Source organism: Stigmatopora nigra, chromosome 23, assembly GCF_051989575.1.
Source record: "Stigmatopora nigra isolate UIUO_SnigA chromosome 23, RoL_Snig_1.1, whole genome shotgun sequence".
NCBI classification, from domain to species: Eukaryota; Metazoa; Chordata; class Actinopteri; order Syngnathiformes; family Syngnathidae; genus Stigmatopora; species Stigmatopora nigra.
In genome coordinates this window covers 775,576-801,321 of record NC_135530.1, presented here as the reverse complement: position 1 = coordinate 801,321, position 25,746 = coordinate 775,576, and the positions used below count along the sequence as shown (strand labels likewise).

The window sequence follows — 25,746 nt, the reverse complement described above, 5'->3', positions numbered from 1 at the left end:
TCCCTGAAGAAAGTGATTATGCATTATTGTTCATGTTTTAGACATTCTAGCATATACACGAAAGACATACTATTAGCCCACATATACCATAACTCATCCCTCATAAAACCACTAGATGGGAGTAAAGAGTTCAATTCGCCCAGCGCCTACTAAACGCCCTTTTAATAAAACCAATCAAAACGGAATCTCGTCATTTGTTTGCGTTGTAATAGACTTGGAATAACATTTGCACATTTCAGAACCGAACAAAGCAAAAGGAAATGTATCAACACAGACAAAAAATATGCAGTTTTCTCGTGGAGACAGTCGTTTCAGCCATGGGCAATTCTCCAAATCTTTGCTCTGTCCAAACGTCTTCTCCACATTGAGGTCCAAAGATGGCGTCCAAAGATCCATTTTACTCCAAAAGAAAAAAACAACTCGGAATATTTTCGCCAATTTACATCGGTTCCTCTCTTGTAGTCCTCCGTCCGTCCCCGATTTCCAATGGATTGGACGTCTATCGTCATCTAGTAGAGTTCCAGAACATCCCGTGGCGTCCCAAGAGTCCTCACAATCCTGAAAAATGGCGGCTAAAAAACATCCAGAAGGAAGCCCATCCGGGATTCCAGATAGTCTGGCCGTCCACCCGGGAAAAAAAAAGAAGGCTCTTGGGTTCAGGGTGGCCGCCCGTCAGTGGGATTCCCCGTTAAGCGAGCCGCCCTCGCCCCGAGGCGAGGACGAGCGCGAGTGGCCCTTCTCGGCGCTTTCCGAGCCGGAGCCGTTCTGACCGTGGTGGTCGGCGGACGAGGGGGCGCCGGAGGAGGACGAGGGCCGGACTTTCTCCTTAAAGTCAGTGATGATGACCGTCAGGTCGCCCACCGTCACTTCTAGGTGGCGGGCGCTACTGCGATCGATGTTTTTTAACCTGGGCCTAGAAAAAATCAAGAAAAAATGGAGTCACGCACTTTGGTTTCGGGACATAGGGCAGAGTGTACGGTAGTGAGGTTAAAGGTCATGTGCTAAAGCTTGTTTGTTTGTTGTAAGTTGTCCCACTCACCTCATCTTTTTGTGAGTATTCTTCTTGAGCGGCGGCTCCTTGTCGCTTTTCTCCCGCTCCACACGCTCCTTCTTCTCCTTCTTGGGTTGCGAGGGTAACACGAACTGCTGAGTGGCCTGCTGCTGCGACACCAGCTGGGAGACCGGGCGCGGCTTCCTGCCGGGGAATGGCCGCCAGGCCGGGTTAATAAGCGGCAACAATCACCCAGAGAGAGCCGCCATCCCGTCAAAAGGTCAAACAGGTCGTTTATTTATAGTATGAGCAACAACAACAACAAAAAAGCTTAATTAGCCAAATCGACTTTCCAATGGTGATTTATTGGATTTGATCTTTTTGTTTCGAACCAGCGCCCGTTTGGCTTTTGCGCTTCACCTCCACTTTGCCGCTTTGCGCTTATTTGACGCTCCGCCACGCATTGGGTGGCACCCGGTGCCTTTTTCTATCAGCGGCTAGCGAGGCTAACTCCTGGGAAGTCATCCAAAGCCATGATTAATGTCCAATGGTGTGTGAGCGTGTCGGAGGGGGGGCCGCAGATGGCTAGTCCCAGGGTTTATGACACCTTTTAGACAAACCGCTAGCCATGCCGCCACATTCTTTCCCCTTGACTCCCCCTCAGAGGCAAACGTCATGCATCAGTGTCGCCGGCGTAATTACAGGCTTATCACGTAGCCGCAATCTTGAGCCGTAGCGGCGCGATTCATTACACTACCCCCCCCCCCCCCCCCAGTCGGTATACGCTTGCCATTTGTATGCGACACGGGGATCGAAAAGTGGAACCTGAAGAAAAACGGCAAAGAACGTACATAAAGTCCCTTCGAGGAAGATACATTGTTTTGTGTTGATAAATTGTTTTAGCATTGAGATGAAGACCCACTTGGACATTTTTTCAACGGCCGCAAGAGGGCAGTGTCTTCTTGGGGAGTTAAATAGAGAATAGCCAGAATAAAACTAAATTAATACTACTAGATTGTGGCTTGATAAATATGAATATATATCTTATGGGCAGCCTAGTAGAAGAGTGGTTACTGCCCTTGTGACATTTAGAGTCCAATCCCTGCGTGGGTTTCTGCGGGTACTCGGTTTACCTCTCCCACATTTGCCAAAAAGTCGCCGCAAAGCTCAGTGGACACTCAAAAACGTCTAAATTGATTGGACGCGATTGGTTGTTAACCAATTCAGGGTGTCCCATGTTTGGCTGGGATAGACTCCAGCACCCCTGGCGGACCCTGGTGAGGATAGGGGCGGTAGGCGAAATGAATGAATGAATGAAAGGCTATATTGAAATGCGGGACTACTTTTAGTGGGGAAATAAGCGTTTTGGGCCAAGGCGAATTTGAAAGAAATGGTGTTGTATTTGTAATCAGGCTCATCCAAGGTCTTACCTTGTTGATGTCCCCTTCCTGACATCACACATCATGCACTTAAAAGCCTCGGCCGTGTTCTTGTATGTGCACACGCTGCAGTCCCAAAACCCCTCGTCGGAGGAGGGCTTCGGTTGACGCTTCGGCCTTGAAAACAAACACAACCAGCGTGAAGATGCCTAGAACAAAAAAACCATCCTAACGTCGTCATGAGGTTTTAACACCCCGCGCACGCACACGCACGCACGCGAAAAGGGGGGAAAACCAAGGAGAAAGGCTTTCCCCCCTCCCCTCCAATCCTCCTCCTCTTCCTTCGCGGAGCTTCCTTTTAACTCGCCGTCGTTACCTTGTGGGACTCCTCTTGTCGCCCATGCCAGACCGGGTTGCCTCTGGAAAGGGTGGCCGAGACAACCTGAGGCCGTTTTACGCCGTCCCAGTTTATATTTTATGTATTATTTCGAAGAGAAGAAGCGTCGGCTTCCAGCTGTCGTGGAAACTCCGCTTGGGAGATAGTCACGTGAGGTCTCTCAGCCAATCACGGGCGGTGACGTTCTTCATCATCACATCGATAGGACAGCCGTCATCGGGATGCGGCCATTTTGTGTCAGTGACATTCTGAGGCAAAAAAACCCAACACATTGTGGTTATTGGAGCGTGTACTACGTTTAAATCGCCATCATAGGTTCAATTTGAATCCATTTTCAAACCATTCGGTTTCATGAACGTCAGAGATGTTTTAAATTAGCTGCGTTCATTTTCTTACAAATTATAAACCCAATTGTTTGACGGTCAAGATTTTGCCCGTTTACAATTTAATTGAGAACCTAGAACACACCCATGGGAGTCTACTGCTTTAGGATGGCCGACTTTTCCGTTCTACCACTATGTAAATGATATCTATGATCATCATGACGCCTCCACAGCGCCATCATCTGCCCAGAAAAGACACAAACAAGCAAAATACATGCGCATAAAGTAAATAATTTGTTTATATGTATTGAACAGCGGTGGGAATTGTTTTTTTAAAAAAAGCAGGACTGATATCTTTATTTCAAAAATTAAATACACTCCAAAAAAATAAAATCCACATTAGTCACTCAGCTCTTCCTCGTCACTAAAGTAGGCGCTCTTTTTGATCCGTTGTTTCTTGGAGTCTGGGGACGTAGAAGAATGAGCACTTTCATCCTGAGGCACCGCTCGCTTTTTTCTTTGCCTCTCCTCTTCATCGATACGTGCTTGCTAAAAAAACAAAAGTACAAAAAGTAGTTTACTCATCTCGCTAGCTTTAAAAAAAAAAAAAAAAACAAGCGTAATTAACCCTTACCTGAAAAGCTATAGCTTGACTAAGACTATCCAAGGCAGGATCTTCTCCTTCTTCCTCACTTTCTAGTTCTTCTTCTTCACTAAAACGGCAAGAAAAGACACTAAACCACTATTATATTTTAAGAAAATGTGACCATACTTACGTTTGCTGTACTTGTTGTGCATGTTTTTTCTTTTTCTTTTCCTTCTTCTTTGGGGGCTCTCTATTCCCGAGCATATTTTTGGGGCACGCATAGCTCATGTGTCCCGTATCCTATGTACTTTTGCACGTCAGTGTACAATAACATGATATCGTGCTTCAAAAATATAACGGTACTAACCCCGCATTCATAGCATCGGCTCTTGTCTGTGTAGTTGCGTCTTCTGATGAACTCGGTCGTTCGTCCGTTGTCGATGGCGATGCTGGCTTTTACTGTTCTTCCAAATAACTGGAAAGCAAACATATTTAACGTTATTTTCGGACTAGAAGTCACTTTGAAGTATACATCGCAGAAAAAATGCAAAATAGCCAAGAAAAAAACACATAGAAGTCACATTTATTCCTTCTAGTTTGTTGTTCTGTGATATTTTGGTACAACAGCGTCAATGTGCATGATATTTGGACTAATGAGCTGCCATTTTGTATTTATTCAAATGTGTCGGGCACCTACCTGCTTGTTATTCACTTCTCCGGCACAATTATGAGCCGACTCTCTATCCAGGAATAAAACAAATGCCACTCCTTTGCTTTTGTGGGTGTCTTTATCTTTCACAATTGTAACCCTGACCAAATCACAACAGTTGCGTTGTCAGGACATGTGAAATAAATCAACAACATCTCACATGCTTAAAATAATAACATACTCACTTCACCACTTTTCCATATTTGGTAAAAAGCTGTAACCATTATCGTGATTGAAATAAGAGCTTTAAATTGCATTTAGATGCGACATTTTTAATACATTACCTTATGGAGGTCGTTGTTGGTGAGAGAAAATGGCAGATTGGACACATAAACAGTGCTTTTGCTAGGTGCTAAACCTCCACTCATGTTGTTTTTATCTGGCACTTCATGAAAAATACACAATTATGGCATTACGTTCAAATTATGGACATAATGGTCATAATAAAAAACAAAACACTTACCAACAAGGTAGCAAAAACAGTCATTATCGATATCCCTATTTGTGAAGAATAGATATCGCTCCTAAAAAGCGAGATGTAAAAAAGGAGGAGCAGATGGGGCAATTACCTGTCGGCCATTTTACGTCGTAAAACTTCTATGGAGGTAATTGTCGCACTTAGAGCAATGTCGGTGATTTTCTCCATTAGACTGCTCTCAAGTCTCGATTTATAAAAAAAGTTTGATTTCGAACAAACCTGATATAATGTAGTCCAGATGTTGAAAATGAAGCATTATATTTTTAAGACGTATGTTATCTAGTGTAATTTTAATGTTTACGAAACGCTAAGCTGTTTGAGGATAGGTTAAAAAGAGTGCAATTTATAGATATTTTAAAGTTATATGTGTCGGACGATTATGCTGCAAAATGCCGGACAGGTGACTGCCCTATCCCAATGAATTTCGGCGCGCATCCAACATCTAATTTTATTATAACTATCTATCTAAACAACGGCGCCTTTTAAGCGTCGCTGACTGATGACGCAGTTCTGCCCACTAAAACATCCACTGTCCATATAATAATATTCTGGAACGGCTAAGGTGAGTGTAATTCACAGTTTATACATTGTTTAAGTGTTATACTTTATGTAAAACATGCCTTTGACTGTTTATTAATTTTCACGGGAGGTAAGAACTGGAAAATATCGGTAAAAATGGCACCTTGTACAAGTTTACTATGGCTAACTAGCTATGCTAGCACTTGTGTTGAATAATGCGCATGCAACGATAGTCTTTCGTGGTATTTCGTCATTCATTCATCAATATTCAGCTGCTGTGGAATGAATTTATTCAATGCAATAATTTTGCCCCACAAAGTCTACTTCGAGAAGGGACTGCACTGTTCTCAACCTGTATTTGTTTACAATAGACGCTGCATTGAATTTGAATGGCTAATTTTTGAACAATAATTTTAGGACTTTCTAGATTCTATTGGAAGACGTTTCTTCACCTGTACCAGTCCGGAGCCCCTGAATCAGTGAGTGGTTACAATTGTGTTAAAACCCCTGTTTTTTAAGGTAACCGCCCCCTGCACGCTACAAATTGTATGTAACTCGTATATTCCCCTCTCTCTTACTGCGAAGTGACATACAGGAGGGAGAGGAGTGCACGAGACGGATACGAGGATCGCTACATGCCTGACAGAGCGGGAAGGGTATGTTTCTACAGTTCAACAGAAAGTTCTTTTTTTAGTTTTTCCCCCTAAATTGATGTCCACTCTCTTTTCAGGGTCAGTACTCGAGAGGAGGGGAAAGACGAGGCCATTTCGGCAGGCCCGACAACTACGAATACGACGGAGGTCCTCGTTTCTTCCCTAACGGCGGCCCGCGAAATTACCACGGAGAGGATCAGCGGGGCTACCACGGCGATGGCGGCCATTTTCACTCGGAACGCAGAGGCGGCCCGCCGTCGCGAAGGGTGAAAGCACAGATGGGAGTCATCGGATGCAGCTAGGGTGGTAGAAAAGGTTTGAATGGACTTTTCTTTCTCGCCAGCAGGATGATTATCCCTACCGAGGACCCCGTGAAGAGCAACACGCAGGAAGGCCAATGGAATATAAGTAAATGCTCACGACTACTACTGGCTTTTGAAATATGGCGAGACGTAGCTAAAGTGAGTTGTCCTTTAGCAACCGTACAGCACCACCACCTCCCCCACCGCCTCCGCCGCCTCGGAACCAAGGCCTCTACCCGGCGGCCCGGTCCATACCAGCAGAAAGCGGATCTGACACACTCATGCAAGCCATACTCAACATGGACCGAGGGTATGACTCTTGTTTTGAAAATATTTGTCGCTTTTTCTGTTTTTTTTTTCCCTCTAGTGGCGATATCCCATTAGCGCAGCATGGGCTAATCAGCCTCGCGAGGCCTTTTAACTTGACTTCTCTAAACCTTTTTCCTCCCGCTGTGTCAGGGATGAACAAGCAGAGTACCGAAGAAAGGCACCCCAGTTCCCTACGGCTCGAGACCGCTCCCCCCACAGCCGCTCGGGTTCCAGTGTGAGCAGTAGGGGTTACTCGCCGGACCGCTCCAAAAACCTAGCGCTTTCTTCACAACAAGGCAAGAGTACGTCAGATCCCTGACGCTTTCATTCCTGCTCTGTGATGCTCCCGCGCCGGCTCGTTAGATGGGATTTCTAATTCTGTACCTTTTTTTTGTTTTGGCTTTGCAAATATTTGACCTTCTTCCCCAGAAAAGATCCCGGGTCTGTCAAGAGAAGGCTCCCCGAGCAGTGCCACCTCAACCAAGGTGAGTTCAATCCGAGTCCAATGGCATTCGACACTAATTCTCACCCGTCTTTTAGGAAGAGACCAACACAGCCGAACTGGAAAAAGAGGAGCCGTCGACAAATGTCATCGAGGAGGCTCCCAAGACGACGGCGGATTGCGTCAACGAACAGAGAAGGCAGGCCATCGCGGCTAAAGCACAAGAAATCGAAAAGGTACGCCATCTTTTTTCCCAACCGAGATCCTCGGCTATTGAGTCTTGAAAAAGAGAGGCTGATTTTATACTCGAGCCAATACGCCAGCTAAAACCGTCCGACGTTGGCAGATGTACCGTCAGGACTGTGAAACATTCGGTATGGTGGTGAAGATGCTGGTGGCTAAAGATCCCAATCTGGAGACGCGGCTCAAAGTCCCCATGATGGAGAACCTCAGGGAGATCCGTGAACGTTTTCTGGAGGCCTTCAAACGTTTCATCAGCGAAGTCAAAGAGCCAACGCAACAAACGGAAACCCACGCCAGTGACTCGGTGGCCTCTTCCACCACATGAAATGGACGCCAGAGACTAGCCGTGATCAACCACACCCCAACTTTCTGACCAATGCTTCGTTGTAACATTGTAGGATTCTTTTTTTTGGTGGGGAGGCGGGCACAGCAGGTAAGTTTGGACACTTTTTGGATTTCTGGATTTTCAAGAATATGCACGGTGGGTTAACCAGTGTTAGTTTTTAGAAGATCGTTTGTACCTTTCCAGTGTTCTGTTGGCCCATGTGTCACCTGCCGTTCAGGTGATGTGTCCCGAATAAAAATAAAGTTCATATTTGTCATATTTAAGTATTTGTTGTGCTTTATATGTATTCAAAACTTGGAGGCGACTAAAACAATACCAATGCGTAACGTTACTACATGCCTATCATGTAAAGGGGTATGTGCTATTTTGAGAAGTAGCAATTTGACCTCTTTATTCTCAGTTTCACAAAAATATACGGCTTTTGAGGTAAAATATGGGAACTGGTGGTGACAGACCCGATTCCCGAACACAGTAGGAGCGTCGTTTAATCATTATTTTCCCCTTATACTCCTCTGCATGCATACTCCCATTGATATTCATTGAGGAACAACAGTGTTACAATAGTGTCATAAGAATTCAGATACTTTTTTCGGCTTTAAAAGTGGTGAAATGATTTTAAAAAAGGACACGTTTTCATTTTTATTAACTTTGAAATTCTGCGTTTGGCTCTCAAGGAATAACATTTGAAAATAGGATATTTTTTTTGGCTCTAGTCCAGGCAGTGAGGTGAACCCGGAAGTCACTCGCGGAGGGGTCTGCGCGTCATCGGCGGTCGTCCTGCGACTGGCGCATCGCTACCTGCCTGCCTGACGTTCTCCTCCGCGCCCGCGCCGGAGTTTGAGAAGTGGCCTGGACTTCCTGGTACATGGCCGAAGAGGGAGCTTCGCCGCAAGTTTTCGACGGCAGCGGCCACTCCGTCGACGTGAGGGCAAGGTGAGGCTCAGTGAACGGGCATATTCGCAACTTGTCCCGGCTCGGTGCATCTCTTAGTGTGGGTGGGGAGCTAAGGGGGGGTTTCAAGATGGCAGCGCTCGCTCGGTCCCGCTGACTGAATGACGGCGAAGGACCGTCCTCGAGCTCCAGCGTGGCTTCTACCCACTTTACTCGGCATATTTTTCGACAGTGTCTTTATCTGGTCCTGATAAATAGTTCAGTGTACGTTTGTTGATTGTAAACTTTGTGTTTATTCGTAGTCACCGAGGCCTACCTAGCAAACCCCTATGAAAGAGCTAGCTGACTATCAAGGCTCCCTTTCCGGTTTCAAAGTAAATGCTGGTGGTAAATTTCATCACTTAAAAAGTGTGTACGTAGTCAGTTTTTTTAGTTGCTTGGGTACACTGTAAATAAAAACCTTATTTTAATTGGTTACGCCAGGCTTAGTGAAAGTTGTGGGAGGAAAACAAGGGGCAATTTTGAAACCCAAACCAGCCAAAATTCGCCTGTTTGGAAATTTTGCCCGCCTTTTTGGTGTTGATAGTGATATCCGGTTTTTTTTCTTTCCCTACTTCCAACACACCTGCCATCATTAAAATCCGTTGATTAGCTCCCCAGAAGCTTGAGAAATATCTTAATAATTTGCTGTACGTGTGTTGGAGACGTGCTTAACCTACTGGGTAGAAGCCCTTGAATGATGCCTGCCAGAATGCGTAAATAATTTTCACTTAATTCATTAATATATACTTAAAAGTTTGTTATAAGAGTAGCCCACAGAGAGCTCGACGTCTATTACGGTCCTTGGCTAATGTTCATTCATGAAATAACGTTCAAGCTATTTCATTGTTATTAACTTGTTTTCTTAGTTTGTGTGTAATAAGTGTTCAATATGTCAACTGTTATTTTTTTAAAACAACTTTTGTTCCTAATGACTGAAATGATAAAAAAATCCTTATAAAATGATGCTATTTGAACTCATTTATTTCACAGAGCAAGTATATTCATATAATTAACGGTCAGGTTTATTTTGATAAGGTTAGCGGGAAGTGATGAAAGGTGTTGGACAGCGGTGCGTCTTTGCGTCCCTCCTGTCCTGCTTCAGGATAATGCGGCTTAGCTGCAATCAGTGGCTTTGCTTTTGGAGAAGGCCTTGTGTGTGTGTGTGTGTGTGTGTGTGTGTGTGTGTGTAGGAGGCTGACCCGTGACCCAGTAAACAAGCAGAAGCCGGGACAAACGTCATCCGGCGTCGCACGGTCCTCGGCAGGATGCGTCAAACTCTAACTATTTGCCGTGTCAGCTTTTTTTTCAGGATAGCCCTGTAAAAAAAGCCAAGCGCTTTTGAGGGATCAGCGCCCATCCCGTCACATAAAATGACAACATTTATGGGGGGAAATGCCAAATTAAATGAATAGATTGCCTTTTTAAAGAATTGACTGAGAGAGAAAAAACGATTCATTTGGAAGTACCAAAATACAGTGTTTGTTGTAAATCTGCAGCTTTCTGTAAAAGCATTAAAAATGTCTTTTGCCTCTGCAGGTCATGAGTGCCTCGAAGAAGGAACCAGTGGAGAAACAGGTCACCCGTCCCGACATTCGCCCACCATGAGTGAGTAAACATTTTCTCTGAACATTTCTCAAATGTAGGAGGCTTTCATTAAACTTCGAAGTGCTGGAACATTCAGATCTAAAACGTGAAGCCCCCTCCCCAATAAAAAAAAAAAAACTATTTTAGTCAATAAAATATTGATGCCACCATTTTGAGATCTTAGGCCAATTAATGACCCCCCCAGGACGCACATAAAAGCCCACATGGGGGCGGCTCAGGTTACCCTGAGAGGTGTGTCACCGTGGTCCAAATGTCAACAAATGCATCAGGGTGATTGCACAGTATGAAAAAGAATCATAATAGTAACACATTTTCCCCACCAAATTTTTATTAATCAGTAGAAGTAGTAGTTGCGTTATGCATCCACTGGAGGGAGCTGAGGTATACCACATAGAACCAATCTTGACCATATAAAAGGTAGAAAAGTCAAATTTTCAGAAAATTGAAGTCATTTGCATGCGCTTTATAGCGTGGAAAATACGGTACTCGCTAGGGTCAAGTTACGAGACGTTTCAGGGATGTTTTTATGGCTAATGTGAAAACTTTAACTTTTCCGTGCGAGGTCACTGGCCGTGTGTTGGAATGCGCTTCATCCGCCCCACTTGCCTCGCTCTTTTTTCTGTCCCGGTCTCGATGAAAGATGTGAGGTAATTACGCTGGCGCGTGGAATGGAGGGGGGGGTTGTGTGACAGGAAGGAAGCAAGCCGTGCTGAAATATGATGGCGGTAAACAAGACGGGGACAGGAAATGTAGCCTGCTGCTGGCGCGGCTAATGTCTGTGTTATGCTAGCATACATGCATGTGGACCTCCTATGGAGCACGAGAGACGTTGAATCAAACGAGTCAGTCTCTCGGCTGGCAACCAAAGGGCCGACCCACCCACTTTAGAAGCGGATTGGACGTCGAGCGCCGTCACTGGCTGTCAAAGAGAATACTTTTAGGGGGTAAGCCACCTAGTCCATTAGCAAAAAAAATGGCCAAGTGATTGCTTTCCGTGCCAGGCAGACGACCGCCATAGCCTAGCAACCGGGAGCGGGAGGCATGGCAACGGGGGAAATTAGACTGCGCTCTCCAACACCCCCTGCCACTCGCGCCATGGACGCCTAGAGCTGTCCAAGCAAAGTCTCCCGTGGTTTTGTGTCATGGATAAAGTTGAAATGGGAAGAAAATGGACACAATGAACCAGACAACCACTCGCACTTATCATCATCATCCCGCCGCCACCGAGTGGGAATCGAACCCAGACTCCCCTTACCAAAGTCAGGCAGAATAACCACTAGGCCAACGATTTGGAAAAATTCAAATTGCAAGCCAGAAAGCCGGCGCTGTTTTGGAGTTGAAATCTGAGTGTAGGATTCCTAATGAGCTCATTAAAAAAGTGCGAGGGCGTGCTTCCTCTCATCATTTCATCTTCCGGCGTGCTGGGTGAGCGACGAGGGGGGAGAAAAAAAAAGGGAGAGCCGGGGAGGGAGAGAGAAAGAGAGTGAGAAAGCGGAGGTGCATGTCATTTGAATCCAAAGGACGAGCGGCGAGGACGGTGAGGAGAAAAGGGGGGACGGCCGGGAGAAAGAAGGGGGGCCAGGGACGGCTTTGCTCTTCCCGCTTTGGACGCCTCCGCCGCCGTTCGGAGCTCCCCTCCACGACCCACGCGTCTCCAGGGGCGTACCAGGATGCGGCCGGCGGGGGGGAGCCGGGAGGGCGCCGGCCGCCGGCCCCTCGCCGTCTGAGCATGCAGGTGCTGCAGATGGTCAAGGAGCTGGTGTCGCCGCCGTCCAGGCGCATTCCAGGTCGGTTTATTTGTTTTGCCATTGGTCCCAAGTTGCAAAATAAAAAATTAAAAAAACTATTTTAGGCTAAGTTCACAGTGAGAAAAAAAATCCGTAAGTACTGTTATTTCTGCGTCAAAATAGTACTGGATAAAGTGTGTGCGTGCTTCATTAATAATAGACCTTGTGTACTCTCCAGCCGTAAAAGATCCCGTTGACCTTGTGTTCCACGTCCCGCCGGGTAAAAGATGGATGCTTTTTCTCTTTTGCGCTTGTCCTCCAACTTTATTTTTTAATTTAACACCTCATTGGTTGCAATTGACCGTGATGGGAAGGACGTTCATTGGCTGCCGCCCTCCCACTTCAACTGGGTCGGACATCTACTGGTGATAAACACATTTCTATCCGCAGCACTTAAAAGGACATTCCAGACTAGGCACACCAGTCCCCGTGCAAGCAAAAACACCCCCAATTGACTTTTTCTTTTACTGCCGCCGAGCAACAGTTAGGTTATTGTTATTGTTTGGGTGGGGGGAATGTCGCCAGTGGGAATTGGCACAGGCTCCCATTGTGCCGGCCGCGCTGGCGTTCCGACTCCCCCCTCCCGCCGACACGGGATAGGTCGCTCGTCGCGCTGGCCGGGCACGCTCCAGGCATGCGTCCCAGGAACGGCTGCGAAAAAGGTAAATCCAGGTCAAACCGCTCTAGCTCGAGGCCCGTTTTTCATTTGCGATGTAAAATAACCATTTCTTATTTTTATTAGTCTGGCAGCTAGCGTAAAAAACAAATTGTTTACAGGACCGCTGATAGTTGATGGAGCGACATTCCCTCCTGTTTTTGTGCGCTAATAACATGCCATTAGCTTTTAGCATGTTAATAGCACACTTTTATTATTGTGTGTGTGTACACTCAGACAAATGATTGTTGTTGTTGAATTCCAATGGCGTCATCCAACCGCCGTCGTCACGTCCATAAAAATGGTGCCGTTGTCATGATAACGAGACGCTGATTTTTACCGAAACCTTCTTTTTAAATCTGCTAATTGCTGTGTTTTGGTGGGCATTTGTTTTTCTTTTTAATGGAATTCTTCAACTGCCACTTTGAGAGTAAGTGTCAAAGATTTAGCGCCATGTGCGGAGTGGTGCTAAAAGGTCAGATGGAATTCCGGTCGCCACGGCAACGTGCCCCTCTTGTTGTGTAGCGACGCTAGTGGAAAAACCAGCAGTGTTTTCATTTGATCGGAGCGTTACACCCATTCTGTAATTGAACTTGTTTGTTGTTCCCGCAGCGTCCGACAGCGACCAGGATGCCGCCGTGAAACTGGACCAGGAGCGAACGGCGATCGTGGCCAAATATGAAAAGGTCGGCGGCATCGTCCGGAGTCGGCCGCGTGCCACCCGGGTGTCTCCTGTCGTAAACTTACATTCCGTGCAGGGAAAGGAGGCCACGGTGGAGCCTTGGGAGGACACCGACTTTCGCCTCTACAAGGTCGTCGACCGCTTTGGCTTCCTGCAGTAAGTTTTTTTCAAAAATGGCTAGCTCTGTCATTGGTGTGACCGGACGTTTGGTCGTCGGTCAAATGTACTTAGATATTAAGCAGTACTTGGGTATTAAACAGTACTTGGATATTAAACAGTACTTAGATATTAAACAGTACTCATTGGCACAAATGAAGTTTTTTCCCTCTTTTGTTGTCGTCTAGTGAGAAGGAGCTTCCCTCCTACGACTCGGTGGAGGAAAAGGTAAGCTCGCCGTCCAAATTGTCCAACGACGTGCCCATGACGGACGTGTCCTTCAGCACAAACACACCGAGTTGGAAAGGACCACCAAGTGGCTGAAGATGCTGAAAAGCTGGGACAAATATAAGAACAGCGAAAAGGTAAGAAAGACCTTTTTGTTTAGCGGACGCCATCAAAACACTGAGCCAACGTATTTTTTTCCCTCCTTTTTTTTGCGGCGCCCAGCTGGTACGTAGGATCTACAAGGGAATCCCGTTGCAGCTCCGGGGGGAAGTCTGGTCACTCCTGCTGGACATCCCCAAGACCAAGGAGGACAAAAAGGGCTTCTACGAGGTTGGGGACACGGAGACGCGCGTCCGAATCCCCTCGCTCACGCGTCCGCTCTTCAGGAACTCAAGAACCGAGCCAAGGCCTGCTCGCCGGACGTGCGCCAAATCGACCTGGACGTCAACCGGACGTACAGGGACCACATCATGTTCATGGATCGCTACGACGTCAAGTGGGTCCAAATGCGGCCCAAAACGGGGGGAAAACAAACAAAAACAAATGTGATCTCGCTTTTTTTTCTTTTGCAGACAGCAAGCCCTCTTTCACGTTCTCACCGCGTACTCTGTCTACAATATGGTGAGTCTCCAGAAAGAGAAGGAATTCCTCCGCCTGACGCCATGTTTTTTATTTTGGTAGGAGGTGGGCTACTGCCAGGGCATGAGTCAGATCACCGCCCTGCTCCTCATCTACATGAACGAAGAAGACGCCTTCTGGGCGTTGGTCACGCTGCTGTCGGGACGCAAGCACGCCATGCACGGTAGGGACACCCACATTTTTTTTCCTCGCCATGGCCCATGGAGACCATTCTGATCTCCTGTCCTTCTCCTTCTTTTCAGGCTTTTTCGTCCCCGGCTTCCCCAAACTGCTGCGCTTCCAGGAGCACCACGACCGCATCTTAAAGGAGAAGTTACCCAAGCTCAAGCGTCACCTGGTGAGTCGTTGCCGAACCCAAGACATCAAATTCGTATTCATCCAATCTTGCACGTCGTCTAAAATGACCTGGGAAACGAAATTTTCACCCTATCGCTCCAAATTTGGCCCTGGGTAAATAAACTGCCTCCATTTCAGCTGAAGGAAACTAAAATAAATAAATACAAATATAAATATAAGAAATATATTTAAAAAATATTATAAATATTTGAAAAAATATATTTGAAAAAATATTATAAATATCTAAAAATATATTTGAATAATTATAATAAATATATAAAATATACAATAAATACATGAAGGATGACAAAAGTAGGCGTAACCCCAGCCCGTTGACGATCTACTGATTCCTGGCTCACTGTTTCCGTCTCCCGTAGGACAGCCAAGAGGTCCTGAGCAGCCTGTACACCATGAAGTGGTTCTTCCAGTGCTTCCTGGACAGGGTGAGCGAGCGCCGCACTGCAATGGCCCCAATTGGGGTCCCCCAACAGAAACAAAAGTGTCCATTTTGCTTTGTTTTGTCGTCCGTCCCAGACTCCCTTCACGCTGACTCTGCGAATCTGGGACATCTACATCCTGGAGGGCGAGAGGATTCTTCCCGCCATGTCTTACACCATCCTCAAACTACACAAGAGTGAGTTTGTCGGTGGGCGTGGCCATGGGCCCGGCTAACTGTAGCCCCGCCTCCCCAGAGCGCTTGATGAATCTGTCCATGGAGGAGCTGGTGGGCTTCCTGCAGGTGAGCTTGTCCAAGAATTTCATTTTCGACGACGACTCGGTGGTGGACCACCTGCAGGCCTCCATGGCCGAACTCCGAAAGGCCAAGCTGGAGCTCCCCCCGCCGGGTGAGTGGGGTCACATTCTTTCAAATTGGGCTGAAATGACGTCTCGGGGGGGGCGGTTTGCCGGTGGCGTGTCGATGGCGCGCCCTTTCTTCTGCTTAACCGTCCTCTCTCTTCCTCTTCAAACGTTAGCTAACCGCTACAAAAAGGTAGCTCTGAGCGGGAGCCGCCTTCGCTCCTGCAACAGTAACCGGTGGGATATCCCGACTGGTCTCTCTCTGTCGCTCCATGTCCATCCGTCACTCTGTCCTGTTTGTCCGCCAGCAACCTTTTGCTTTTGTGTGGAGCCCCACCCGCCCAAAAAAAAAATAAGGCCACCATTTTGGTTCTTCTCGGGCCTCACCAGGGATGTCCTCGGTCCGAGCGCGTCTTTGATATCTGTGCTTTCGCCGTCCTGAATGTGACCGTCCTTCTCCGGCGGCGGCCTTGCATGACCACGTGTCCCCCGTTGTGACGTGACTCCACACCGATTTCTTGCCATACTCGCCCGGACTTTTTGGCTAAGTTGTGCCCTTTTTGTTTGCTGGCAGGTAAAGAGGAGGAGTTCCCCAAGAAAGCGCTGGGGCAGCTACCCGAGCCGTTCACCGGCAACCACGTGGCCAACGGGCAGACGGGCGCCGAGCCGGACGGCCGCCCACCGAGCGGGTCGCGCCGGGACTCGCCGGAGGGGTCCGCGACCGAAGCCAGGCGCAAGTCCGACGCCAAGGACGCCCAAGTCAAGATAAGCTCCAACGGCCAGGCCCCGCCCGGAAGGGGGCCGGAGCAGAGAGGCGTGCTCACCGAGCGCGACGCCCCCCGAGACGTGGGGCCCCGTTGGGTCAAACCCTCCGAGACCAAGCTGGAGGCGGCCAAGGCGCTGGCGGCCCACGTGGAGCGGCGCAAGCGGGCGGGCGCGGCCTCGCCAGCCCCGTCCCAGACGGAGCGCCGCCCCCTCTCCCGAAGCTCGCTCCCGGGCGCCGACCGCAATTCCAACGCCTCCCAGTACGACAACGTTCCGGGGCTGGAGCCCGAGTTGGAAATCCTGGAGCTGGAGAGGCCCCCGTCCCGAATGCGTCCCCAGCGCATCCAGCCCATTCAGCACGTCCAGTCCATCCAGCCCCCCGCCTTCTCCGCTCCGCCCAGATACGTGGAGACGGCGCTCTCGCCCCGGTCCCGATCCGAGACGCCCCCGCCGTCGTTTCCCCACCGACAGGCGGCGCCGGGCCGCGAGCGCTTCCCCGGAGAGCACTACCGGGCGGCCTCCGAGGTCCCGACCTTTTACCCCGAGATCCCACGCGGCGACCTGCCCTTCCGGGATCCCACCTACGCCACCATCCGGCGGAAAAAGGCGGCCAAGCGCATCTCCCCGGAAAAAGCGCTCCTGAACTATTACGAGACCCACCGGGCCAACACGGCGCCCCACCCCCGTGCTTCCCGACCTCCGCCCTGGGTGCTGGAGTCCCACGGCAGCAGCACCCCGCTCTACCTGCAAAAGCTCACCTCCACCTCACAGGTCCGAACCCCGGCGGACTACGGCTCCCGTGGGCGGGGCCCGGAGCCCCAGGCTCCGCCGCCGTCCCCGGGCGGCGTGCCTCGCTCCAGCAGTTTCCAGAAGGCCCAGTTGTCTCCCGTGGAGGTGTTGGAGTTCTCGGAGGACGGCATGCGGCGGCCCGCCGCTCACCAGATGCACCCCCAGTTGTTTGGGGGGGCGCACTACAGGCAGGCACAGGAAGTGTTTGCCATGCAGGAATCCATGTTGCTCTGAGCGCTTTTTTTTTGAAAAGTAGAAGTGGAAAGGAGCATTTCCCAACGCTTTTTCCAAGACAAAGGCTGAAGAAGTCCATTTATTTTTGGATGTAACAAAGAAGCGAGAAGTATCGCCATATATCTTTTAGAGGCGGAGCCGTAGAGATTTTTGTTCCAAAGGGGAAGAAAAAAAGAAAAAGTTATGCCCTTGTTTATTTTTGCTTCGAGCAGCCGTTGACTTTGCAAGCTCTGTTGACAAAGTAACAAAACGACTTGGCGTTCTTTTTTCATTTACACGCAAGCACCTCCATTTTGCTATGTTTTTTTGTATTTAATTCTTGTTCTGTTTCAGGGACACGTTGCTCCCTGGTTGACTGGAGTGCAATCTGTTGAAATATAGATATATTTTTTAACACACTGTGAGTACTGTACCACAAGGCCAGTGTCGAATTTTTGTTCGTATTTTTTGATAGGAACACAAATGTAATTTGTGAGGGCTATTGGCCATTAGCATTTTGAAAAGCGGCTTTCATACATTTTTGGATGTAACTACAATGCCGTGTTTATATTTCCCCCGTAAATTATTTTGGCTTAAATATTCCCTTATTTTGACCTTGACTGCGTTGCAGTTTCTGATTGTTTTTTTTTTTTTTTTGGCAACACTGTCAAGTGGACTACTGTTCTCAAACGCTAAGAGTGTTTGTATGACGTTTGAGCGTTGAAGCCTTCCTGACTTCTGACTTGCTGTCGTGTTCTTGTATTTTACATTCACTAAGATGTCTTGTTTTCTAGACTAACAGAGTGGCATCTGTTGCTGAATTAAAGTTACATTGGAATTCAACCTTGTTCTGACGTCACACTTTATGGATGAATGCCTGCCCTCCTGTGGACACATGGCGACATGACAAGACGTCTGCGCTCAACTGCAATGCAAATATACGTGCGTAAATCTTGATTCAAATCCGTCCAATCCAATTGAACTTTTATCTCTCAAAGTAGAATCGATGTTTATTTCCGTTAATTGTTGGATATAAACTGTAAGTCTGGCACTGACTGAGTTTGACATTTGTACTGTTTAGTAAATGTTCTGGTCGTTTGCTAGTATAGTGACATCTAGAGGCTGTATGGGTCACTATTTTAAGAAATATGACTAGAGTTGGGTCGTTTTAAAAACATATATACTTGTGTATATATATATATATACATTTATTACTAATACATAATGTCCTATGTTCTTTTTTGGCTTGTATTTCCAGTCAGGGATAGGCGCTTTGAGTTCAGACTCGAACTTAACTCCTGATATTCGTCTCCGAAACCCCGAATGCACCAAGTTTTGTCCCCTATCACGTCATGTACGACTGCCTAATAAATATTTGTGTCCATTGCAGGCAGGCAGTCAGGCAGCGTCCAGTGACTTAACCCCGCCCCTCCACAATGACAACGGGCGTTCCATTAAAACATTGAAAACGCACCAATGTTCAGCAGGCCGCCGTTGTAACCGACAAATAAAGCCCCCCAAAACAACAAAGGCTGAAGGAAACCCAGACAGCGCAGCCAAAAACCACAAACGGAGGCAACAATCATCATAAGAGTCGGAACCGGAACACGCTCACACGCAGGCACGCAGGACCAGCTACAGAGAGGAGCAGCGACATGGCGAGCGCCTCGTATCACATCTCCAACCTGTTGGAGAAAATGACCTCCAGCGACAAAGATTTCAGGTAAATTGCCCGCTAGCTCACGTCGGTGCCTCGCGTGGTTGAGCCACCCCTCGCACGCCTAATAAAAGCCCTTAGCCGGACGCCAAACATGGCACGACTCGCATGTAGCAGGCCTTAGCATGTTAGCACGTAGCCACCTGTCTGAACGTCGTCACGTCGTCGGCCTCAACAAATGACCGACGCGTAAAAGACTTTGGACGGCGGAGGTGGCTCGGGCGTGACCACCCGAAATTGGGCTGTCTTTGCGGGGGTTTGCTTAGCCGTCACGTCGTGCGAATTAGCATTTAGCCGGGCTGTCGCACTCAATGCAACTTGGGTCATGCTATCAGCTAACTTGCTAGCAGCTGCAGTTTGTATGCGCCGTCTCATGACGTCACATAGGCAGCCTCAAAGCCGCCAGTGTATATTGGCGACTACTAAATTAACTTTTTTTCCACTGCCAATGAAGATGACAGACGCGCGGCTCTTGTGTCTATTAAAGTGCTTGACATTCCCACCCGTTTGAAGTTGCAAATGAGTTGGACGTCTCTCGTCGTCCATGGCGTTCCGCTCCCTCGCATGCCCGCAATGACGTGTTTGGTCGCCGTCCGCAGGTTCATGGCCACCAATGACCTGATGACAGAACTGCAAAAAGATTCCATCAAACTAGACGACGACAGCGAGAGGAAGGTGCGACTCCCCCGAGGGCGACGTTCGCCCGCCGGGAAACGGGGCGCCGTAACCTCTGTGTCGTTGCCGTGGGCAGGTGGTGAGGATGATTCTCAAGCTGCTGGAGGACAAGAACGGCGAAGTTCAGAACCTGGCCGTCAAGTGGTAAGTGAAGTGGGACGCGGTGAACGCCGTTGGGAATATAATGGCGGGCTGTTTTGGGGGGTGCTCAGCCTGGGCCCGCTGGTGAGCAAGGTGAAGGAGTACCAGGTGGAGACCATCGTGGACACGCTGTGCACCAACATGCTGTCCGACAAAGAGCAGCTCCGAGACATCTCGTCCATCGGGCTCAAGACGGTCATCGGGGAGCTGCCGCCGGCGTCCAGCGGTGGGTGAGCCGCCGCCCCCGCCGGGACGCCGGAACGCCCGTCGTGCCTGACGCGCGCCTTCCCATCGCAGGCTCGGCCCTGGCCGCCAGCGTGTGCAAGAAGATCACGGGACGTCTGACCAGCGCCATCGCCAAACAGGAAGACGTGTCGGTGCAACTGGAGGCGCTGGACATCATGGCCGACATGCTCTGCAGGCAAGAATGGACGGTCGAGGCGCGGCCCCCGCTCGCCACTAAACTTGTACGTCTCTCCTTTCAGACAGGGGGGGTTGCTGGTCAACTTCCATCCGTCCATTCTCGGCTGCCTCCTTCCTCAACTCACTTCGCCCAGACTGGCCGTCAGGAAAGTAAGACCGGGGTTTAGGGTTACAGTAGAGGGTCTCAAACCAATACCGCAAAGGGCCGAGGGTCTCAAACCAATACCGCAAAGGGCCGCATGGGGTCCTGGTCTTTATTGCAACCAATCCAGTGGCCACCCTTTATCCAATGAGGGTGTCTTCTTAGTAGCACGTTTGAATGAAAGCCCACTGGGACTCTTTGAGGACAGGTTATGAGGCCGCCGTTGTAATTGCCACCCACCCTTCCTTCCTACAGCGGACCATCATGGCGCTAGGCCACCTGGTCATGTCCTGTGGCAACCTGGTCTTCATCGACCTCATTGAGCACCTGCTGAGCGAGCTGGGCCGCAACGACAACATGTCCACCACCAGGACGTACATCCAGTGCACGGCCGCCATCAGCCGGCAGGCCGGCCACCGGATCGGTGAGACGGCGCCGCATACTGCCGCCGACGTGCTAACGCTAACGTTACATTTCGCCTCTGGGCTCAGGTGAGTACCTGGAGAAGATCATCCCTCTGGTGGTCAAATTCTGCAATGTGGACGACGACGAGCTGAGGGAGTACTGCATCCAGGCCTTTGAGTCCTTTGTCAGACGGTACGCCACTTGTGGACGCTTGTTCGCCGCGATTCCCGACACGGCGCGCTCACCCAAAGTGGCTGTGCTCAGGTGTCCGAAAGAGGTGTACGCCCACGTGCCCACAGTCATCTCCATCTGTTTGCGGTACCTGACCTACGACCCCAACTACAACTTTGACGACGAAGACGAGGACGACAACGCCATGGACGCCGAGCAAAACGACGAAGATTACCAAGGTGGGTGGGCGGTGCAGTTGGGCGTGCCTGCTCTTTTTGGGGCTAAACGGCTTTTCCTCGGGTGCCTTCAGGCAGCGACGACGAGTACAGCGACGACGACGACATGAGCTGGAAGGTCCGGCGAGCGGCGGCCAAGTGCTTGGACGCCGTGGTCTCCACGCGGCACGAGATGCTGCCCGAGTTCTACCGCTCGGTTTCCCCCGCGCTGGTCTGCCGATTCAAGGTAACGCCTCCCCGGCGGCGGAGTACGAGCGCGCCATCTCACCCGTCAATCTGTAGGAAAGGGAGGAGAACGTGAAGGCGGACGTCTTCCACGCCTACCTGTCGCTACTGAAGCAGACGCGGCCCGCCCAGAGCTGGCTGGCCGACCCCGACGCCATGGAGCAGGGGGACACGCCCCTGACCATGCTGCAGAGTCAGGTGAGCCCGTGGGACGGCGGGTGACTCGCAGGCGGGCTTTTGGTGACGGCGTGCGCGGCGTCTCCCTCAGGTGGTCATCATCGTGAAGGCGCTCCACAAGCAGCTGAAGGAGAAGAGCGTGAAAACGCGCCAGTGCTGCTTCAACATGCTGACGGAGCTGGTCAACGTGCTCCCGGGCGCCCTCACGCAACACATCCCCGTGCTCGTGCCAGGTCAGACACGATGCACAGCCGGGGGGGGGCCGGTGCCGACCATCGGATGACGGCCATTTTTTTTATGCTCCCCCAGGCATCATCTTCTCGCTCAACGACAAATCGAGCAGCTCCAACCTGAAGATCGACGCGCTGGCGTGTCTCCACGTCATCATGGTCACGCACCCCGCCCACGCCTTCCACGCGCACGTGCCCGCCCTGGTCCCGCCGGTGGTGGCGTGCGTGGGGGACCCCTTCTACAAGATTACCTCGGAGGCGCTTCTGGTCACGCAGCAGCTAGTCAAGGTCGGCGGCAACCTCCCGTCTCCGCCTCCGTTCGTCTCCGGCGTCTCACTCGCCCCTCCCCCTTCGTCCGACAGGTCATCAGACCCCTGGACGACCCCTCGGAAAGCTTCGACCCCTCCCCCTACATCGACGACCTGTTTGGCTGCACGGTCCGCCGCCTGAAAGCCGCCGACATTGACCAGGAGGTCAAAGAACGGGCCATTTCTTGCATGGGACAGATCATCTGCAATCTAGGTAGGCCCCGCCCCGTAGGGTGCCCGTTGGTTTCCCTCCGCCCCCAACCTTCCATGGTCATGACAGGCGACCGTCTCCCCTCCGAGCTTCGCGGAACGCTCTCCATCTTCCTGGAACGCCTAAAGAACGAGATCACCCGGCTCACCACCGTCAAAGGTCAGCGACCTCGCCGCTCCTCTTACGGAAAGTCCGTTTTGACCCGTGGCTTCCGATTAAAGCTTTGACGCTGATCGCCGGCTCGCCGCTGAAAATCGACCTGTGCCCCGTGCTGCCTGAGGCCATCCCCATCCTGGCCTCCTTCTTGCGCAAGAACCAGCGAGCGCTCAAGCTGTGCACGCTGTCCGCCCTGGACATTCTGCTCAGGAACTACAGGTAAAAAAAGACGGAACAAAAATGAAATGGCAACCCGCCGACGCTATGCTGAATGTTTGTCTTTTCCGGTCCCAGCTCGGCGGTCACGCCGGCCATGGTGGACGCGGTGCTGGCCGAGCTGCCGCCGCTGATCTCGGAGGGTGACATGCACGTGTCGCAAATGGCGCTGAGCTTCCTGTCCACGCTGGCCGCCACGCACCCCTCGCTGCTGGGCCAGTTGAGCGGGGGCAATATCCTGGCTCAGCTCATCGCGCTGGTCCGCTCGCCGTTGCTGCAGGGGGGCGCTCTCGCCGCCATGTTGGACTTTTACCAGGTACGCTCGGCATCGGCGACGACCTTTTCCCGGAGGAGGAGCGACGCGGGAGTCAGGAGTCTTTTTGGTGTGCCCTTTTCAGGCGCTGGTGTCCACGGACACGCCCGGTTTGGGCTACATGGACCTGCTGAGGATGCTGACGGGTCCGGTTTACTCGCAGAGCGCCGTGCTACCCCACAAGCAGGCTTACTGCTCCATCGCCAAATGCGTGGCCGCGCTCACCAGGGAGTGTCCGGGCGAGGGCCCGGCCGTGGTCGGCCAGTTCATACAGGTGGGCGTGTGTGGGCGTGTGTGGGCGTGTACCCGTTCGCCGGCATTGCCACCACTCACGCTTGCTCTCGCGCCCGCCAGGACGTGAAAAATAGCCGCTCCACCGACTCCATCAGGCTGCTGGCGCTCCTCTCCCTGGGCGAGGTGGGCCACCACGTGGACCTCAGCGGCCAGCCGGAGCTCAAGACCGTCATCCTGGACGCCTTCTCGTCCTCCAGCGAGGAGGTGCGTACGGGCGTAGTATTTAGTGGTTTCTCAGCCGCGACTCACCTGCCCGCCGTCCGTTTTTCAGGTCAAGTCGGCGGCATCGTACGCGCTGGGCAGCATCGCCGTGGGCAACCTTCCCGAATACCTCCCCTTCGTCCTGCAGGAAATCTCCTCGTCCAAGCGCCAGTACTTGCTGCTCCACTCGCTCAAGGAGATTATCAGTGAGTACGTCGCCCCCACCCCACCTTTTTTGGTGGCTTTCACCCACCCCTCCCGTCGGCGGCGCCCTCAGGTTCGGCGTCGGTGTCCGGCCTGAAGCCGTACGTGGAGTCGGTCTGGACGCTGCTCCTCAAGCACTGCGAGTGTCAGGAGGAGGGGACGCGCAACGTGGTGGCCGAGTGCTTGGGGAAGCTGACGCTCATCAACCCCGAGACGCTGTTGCCGCGGCTTAAGGGCTACTTGCTCTCGGGTACGTAGGCGTGGCTAAAGGCGAAGGCGGGTCTTTTGCTCACCGATCCGCCCCCGCCGCAGGCTCGTCTTACGCTCGGAGCTCGGTGGTGACGGCCGTCAAGTTCACCATCTCGGACCAGCCGCAGCCCATCGACCCCCTGCTCAAGAACTGCATAGGTACGTGGGCGGGGCAAGGTCAGGGCGGGACCTGGCCATGACGCATTGTTTCCGTCCGGCAGGCGACTTCCTGAAGACGCTGGAAGACCCCGACCTGAACGTGCGGCGCGTGGCCCTGGTGACCTTCAACTCGGCGGCCCACAACAAGCCCAGCCTGATCCGGGAGCTCCTGGACTCGGTCCTGCCGCAGCTCTACAACGAGACCAAAGTGCGGAAGGAGCTGATACGAGAGGTGAGCGGAGCGCTCGCGCCGACTGGCCCGGAGCGCCGGCTTCCGCCCGCCGGTGGACGCTCAAGGGTGTCGCGGGTGGCGCGCAGGTGGAGATGGGCCCGTTCAAGCACACGGTGGACGACGGGCTGGACCTGCGCAAGGCGGCCTTTGAGTGCATGTACACGCTGCTGGACAGCTGCCTGGACCGCATCGACATCTTCACCTTCCTCAACCACGTGGAGGACGGCCTCAAGGACCACTACGATATCAAGGTGCGTCGGGTGGCCCTCGGCGAGCGTTGTCCGTCTTATAGACGTGCTTTCTTTCTCTCTCTCGTAGATGCTGACCTTCTTGATGCTGGCCCGTCTGTCGTCACTCTGTCCCAGCGCCGTCCTGCAGAGGCTGGACCGACTGGTGGAGCCTCTCAGAGCTACCTGCACCACCAAGGTATGGCTGTCAGAATCGGAGGTGGAGCCTTAAGGGGGTTTCCAAAAAAAAAAAAAAAGTTCTCACGCCGACCACTAAGGGTGCCAAATTCGACGGTCACTCAAAAGGAGTTTTCCCTCCTTTTCAGGTGAAGGCTAACTCGGTGAAGCAAGAGTTCGAGAAGCAGGACGAGCTGAAGCGCTCGGCCATGCGGGCGGTGGTGGCGCTGTTGACCATCCCCGAGGCGGAGAAGTCGCCGCTCATGTCGGAGTTTCAGTCGCAGATCTCGTCCAATCAGGAGCTGGCCGCCATCTTCGACTCCATCCAGAGGGACTCCACTACGGCCAACATGGAGTCCATGGACACCAGCTAGGCGCCACCACAGAAGCAGGGACGCCTGCCCGCAACGCGACGGGGCGACGGAGCCACCCCCATGGCATGTTTCCACGACAACGCACACATACGCAAGACACAACACGTAGTGACAATTTCCTAGCGATTGGTCGTTCCCATGATGCATTGCACTGAAATCGGCGCTTGGAGAGGTCACGCGGCCCATCGCGGACAAAAGAAAAACAACAGAATCCCCCCCCCTTCCTTCTTTCTCCCAAATGGAGAACAGGTGCTGTGACCTGATTGGCCGCCTCCGCGCCCCGAACTCATCACGGGCTGGTGGCGCCGCTGAGCCGTGGGATTTAACCTTTTTTTTGTTTCTCTCTATCGCTTCTCGTCGTTTTTGGAGGAGCGGGGGAGCTCCTTCCTCAGCCGGCTTTTCGCCCGCCAAGGAAACGGCGCCGCTTCTGGGCAGATGCCACCAGACGTCGGCGGTAACGTCGGCCCGACCGGTTCTGTCACTTGTATGGTGTCCGAAACCGAGGGAATTAAAAATAAAGGTCCATTTCTGCCTGCTATCATGTTTGTTGTGTTTACATTCATCTGTTAAAAAGGAAATTAAAATTCTTCTAGTGGACGAATGAACCTGTATGAATGGTT

The 25,746-nt window shown here is 51.2% G+C and overlaps 5 protein-coding genes across 10 annotated transcripts; 3 read left to right on the top strand and 2 right to left on the bottom strand.

Annotated features, from left to right (window-relative positions):
* Positions 1-187: 187 nt before the first annotated feature.
* Positions 188-3,323, bottom strand: yaf2 (YY1 associated factor 2). 2 transcript variants are annotated; one of them, XM_077709191.1, is made up of 5 exons: positions 3,236-3,323; positions 2,747-3,015; positions 2,422-2,547; positions 1,040-1,195; positions 188-913 (listed from the first exon to the last, which is right to left on the bottom strand). In XM_077709191.1, the coding sequence occupies exons 2-5, from the start codon at positions 2,770-2,772 to the stop codon at positions 673-675; spliced, it is 549 nt and encodes a 182-aa protein (XP_077565317.1). In that variant the 5' UTR covers positions 2,773-3,015; positions 3,236-3,323; the 3' UTR covers positions 188-672. The 2 variants fall into 2 exon arrangements, with proteins under 2 accessions (XP_077565317.1, XP_077565316.1); XM_077709190.1 differs by lacking the exon at positions 3,236-3,323 and having other exon boundaries at positions 2,747-3,040.
* Positions 3,324-3,420: 97 nt separating this feature from the next.
* zcrb1 (zinc finger CCHC-type and RNA binding motif 1) lies at positions 3,421-5,297 on the bottom strand. Of its 3 annotated transcripts, XM_077709188.1 has the most exons (9): positions 5,083-5,297; positions 4,849-4,982; positions 4,670-4,770; positions 4,571-4,599; positions 4,374-4,485; positions 4,044-4,151; positions 3,867-3,976; positions 3,725-3,803; positions 3,424-3,639 (listed from the first exon to the last, which is right to left on the bottom strand). In XM_077709188.1, the coding sequence occupies exons 3-9, from the start codon at positions 4,751-4,753 to the stop codon at positions 3,490-3,492; spliced, it is 672 nt and encodes a 223-aa protein (XP_077565314.1). In that variant the 5' UTR covers positions 4,754-4,770; positions 4,849-4,982; positions 5,083-5,297; the 3' UTR covers positions 3,424-3,489. The 3 variants fall into 3 exon arrangements, with proteins under 3 accessions (XP_077565315.1, XP_077565314.1, XP_077565313.1); XM_077709187.1 differs by having other exon boundaries at positions 4,849-5,297; XM_077709189.1 differs by lacking the exon at positions 4,571-4,599 and having other exon boundaries at positions 3,421-3,639; positions 4,849-5,297.
* pphln1 (periphilin 1) lies at positions 5,019-7,940 on the top strand. Of its 3 annotated transcripts, none has more exons than XM_077709183.1 (10): positions 5,019-5,425; positions 5,800-5,861; positions 5,968-6,038; positions 6,113-6,301; positions 6,379-6,443; positions 6,513-6,647; positions 6,797-6,948; positions 7,076-7,131; positions 7,187-7,324; positions 7,435-7,940. In XM_077709183.1, coding segments are annotated over exons 2-10 (1,029 nt in total). In that variant the 5' UTR covers positions 5,019-5,425; positions 5,800-5,860; the 3' UTR covers positions 7,657-7,940. The 3 variants fall into 3 exon arrangements, with proteins under 3 accessions (XP_077565309.1, XP_077565311.1, XP_077565310.1); XM_077709185.1 differs by having other exon boundaries at positions 5,020-5,425; positions 6,797-6,942; XM_077709184.1 differs by having other exon boundaries at positions 5,022-5,425; positions 6,382-6,443.
* A 3,851-nt stretch (positions 7,941-11,791) lies between these two features.
* On the top strand, positions 11,792-18,106 carry LOC144181433 (USP6 N-terminal-like protein). The gene is made up of 14 exons (XM_077709902.1): positions 11,792-12,002; positions 13,270-13,343; positions 13,416-13,495; positions 13,684-13,723; positions 13,780-13,860; positions 13,946-14,053; positions 14,110-14,219; positions 14,296-14,344; positions 14,405-14,525; positions 14,605-14,699; positions 15,076-15,141; positions 15,233-15,332; positions 15,391-15,543; positions 16,071-18,106. The coding sequence occupies exons 1-14, from the start codon at positions 11,945-11,947 to the stop codon at positions 17,282-17,284; spliced, it is 2,349 nt and encodes a 782-aa protein (XP_077566028.1). The 5' UTR covers positions 11,792-11,944; the 3' UTR covers positions 17,285-18,106.
* Positions 18,107-18,658: 552 nt separating this feature from the next.
* On the top strand, positions 18,659-25,664 carry cand1 (cullin-associated and neddylation-dissociated 1). Its single transcript, XM_077709207.1, has 26 exons — positions 18,659-18,986; positions 19,580-19,655; positions 19,732-19,799; positions 19,868-20,022; positions 20,094-20,217; positions 20,282-20,369; positions 20,617-20,785; positions 20,853-20,958; positions 21,031-21,176; positions 21,248-21,399; positions 21,456-21,596; positions 21,667-21,808; positions 21,885-22,093; positions 22,168-22,327; positions 22,394-22,483; positions 22,546-22,699; positions 22,775-23,012; positions 23,095-23,283; positions 23,364-23,507; positions 23,575-23,710; positions 23,782-23,958; positions 24,021-24,116; positions 24,179-24,348; positions 24,435-24,599; positions 24,667-24,774; positions 24,902-25,664. Exons 1-26 carry the CDS (start codon positions 18,919-18,921, stop codon positions 25,124-25,126), a joined length of 3,696 nt encoding a protein of 1,231 aa, XP_077565333.1. The 5' UTR covers positions 18,659-18,918; the 3' UTR covers positions 25,127-25,664.
* Positions 25,665-25,746: the final 82 nt, after the last annotated feature.

Excerpts from the sequence above, each read along its gene's own strand:
- LOC144181433 (XM_077709902.1), top strand. The coding sequence starts at position 11,945 with ATGCAGGTGCTGCAGATGGTCAAGGAGCTGGTGTCGCCGCCGTCCAGG. Across the intron at positions 14,220-14,295 it reads ATGGATCGCTACGACGTCAA|ACAGCAAGCCCTCTTTCACG; the intron begins GTGGGTCCAAAT and ends TTTCTTTTGCAG. Across the intron at positions 14,345-14,404 it reads CGTACTCTGTCTACAATATG|GAGGTGGGCTACTGCCAGGG; the intron begins GTGAGTCTCCAG and ends TTATTTTGGTAG.
- yaf2 (XM_077709191.1), bottom strand. The coding sequence starts at position 2,772 with ATGGGCGACAAGAGGAGTCCCACAAG. Across the intron at positions 1,196-2,421 it reads AGGAAGGGGACATCAACAAG|GAAGCCGCGCCCGGTCTCCC; the intron begins GTAAGACCTTGG and ends ATTCCCCGGCAG. Across the intron at positions 914-1,039 it reads AATACTCACAAAAAGATGAG|GCCCAGGTTAAAAAACATCG; the intron begins GTGAGTGGGACA and ends GATTTTTTCTAG.
- cand1 (XM_077709207.1), top strand. The coding sequence starts at position 18,919 with ATGGCGAGCGCCTCGTATCACATCTCCAACCTGTTGGAGAAAATGACC. Across the intron at positions 18,987-19,579 it reads TCCAGCGACAAAGATTTCAG|GTTCATGGCCACCAATGACC; the intron begins GTAAATTGCCCG and ends CGCCGTCCGCAG. Across the intron at positions 23,711-23,781 it reads CTCGCTCAAGGAGATTATCA|GTTCGGCGTCGGTGTCCGGC; the intron begins GTGAGTACGTCG and ends CGGCGCCCTCAG.
- pphln1 (XM_077709183.1), top strand. Across the intron at positions 6,949-7,075 it reads TTCTTCACAACAAGGCAAGA|AAAAGATCCCGGGTCTGTCA; the intron begins GTACGTCAGATC and ends CTTCTTCCCCAG. Across the intron at positions 7,325-7,434 it reads AAGCACAAGAAATCGAAAAG|ATGTACCGTCAGGACTGTGA; the intron begins GTACGCCATCTT and ends CGACGTTGGCAG.
- zcrb1 (XM_077709187.1), bottom strand. The coding sequence starts at position 4,753 with ATGAGTGGAGGTTTAGCACCTAGCAAAAGCACTGTTTATGTGTCCAAT. Across the intron at positions 4,486-4,570 it reads AAATATGGAAAAGTGGTGAA|GGTTACAATTGTGAAAGATA; the intron begins GTGAGTATGTTA and ends TGATTTGGTCAG. Across the intron at positions 3,977-4,043 it reads GCCGATGCTATGAATGCGGG|GATACGGGACACATGAGCTA; the intron begins GTTAGTACCGTT and ends AAAAGTACATAG.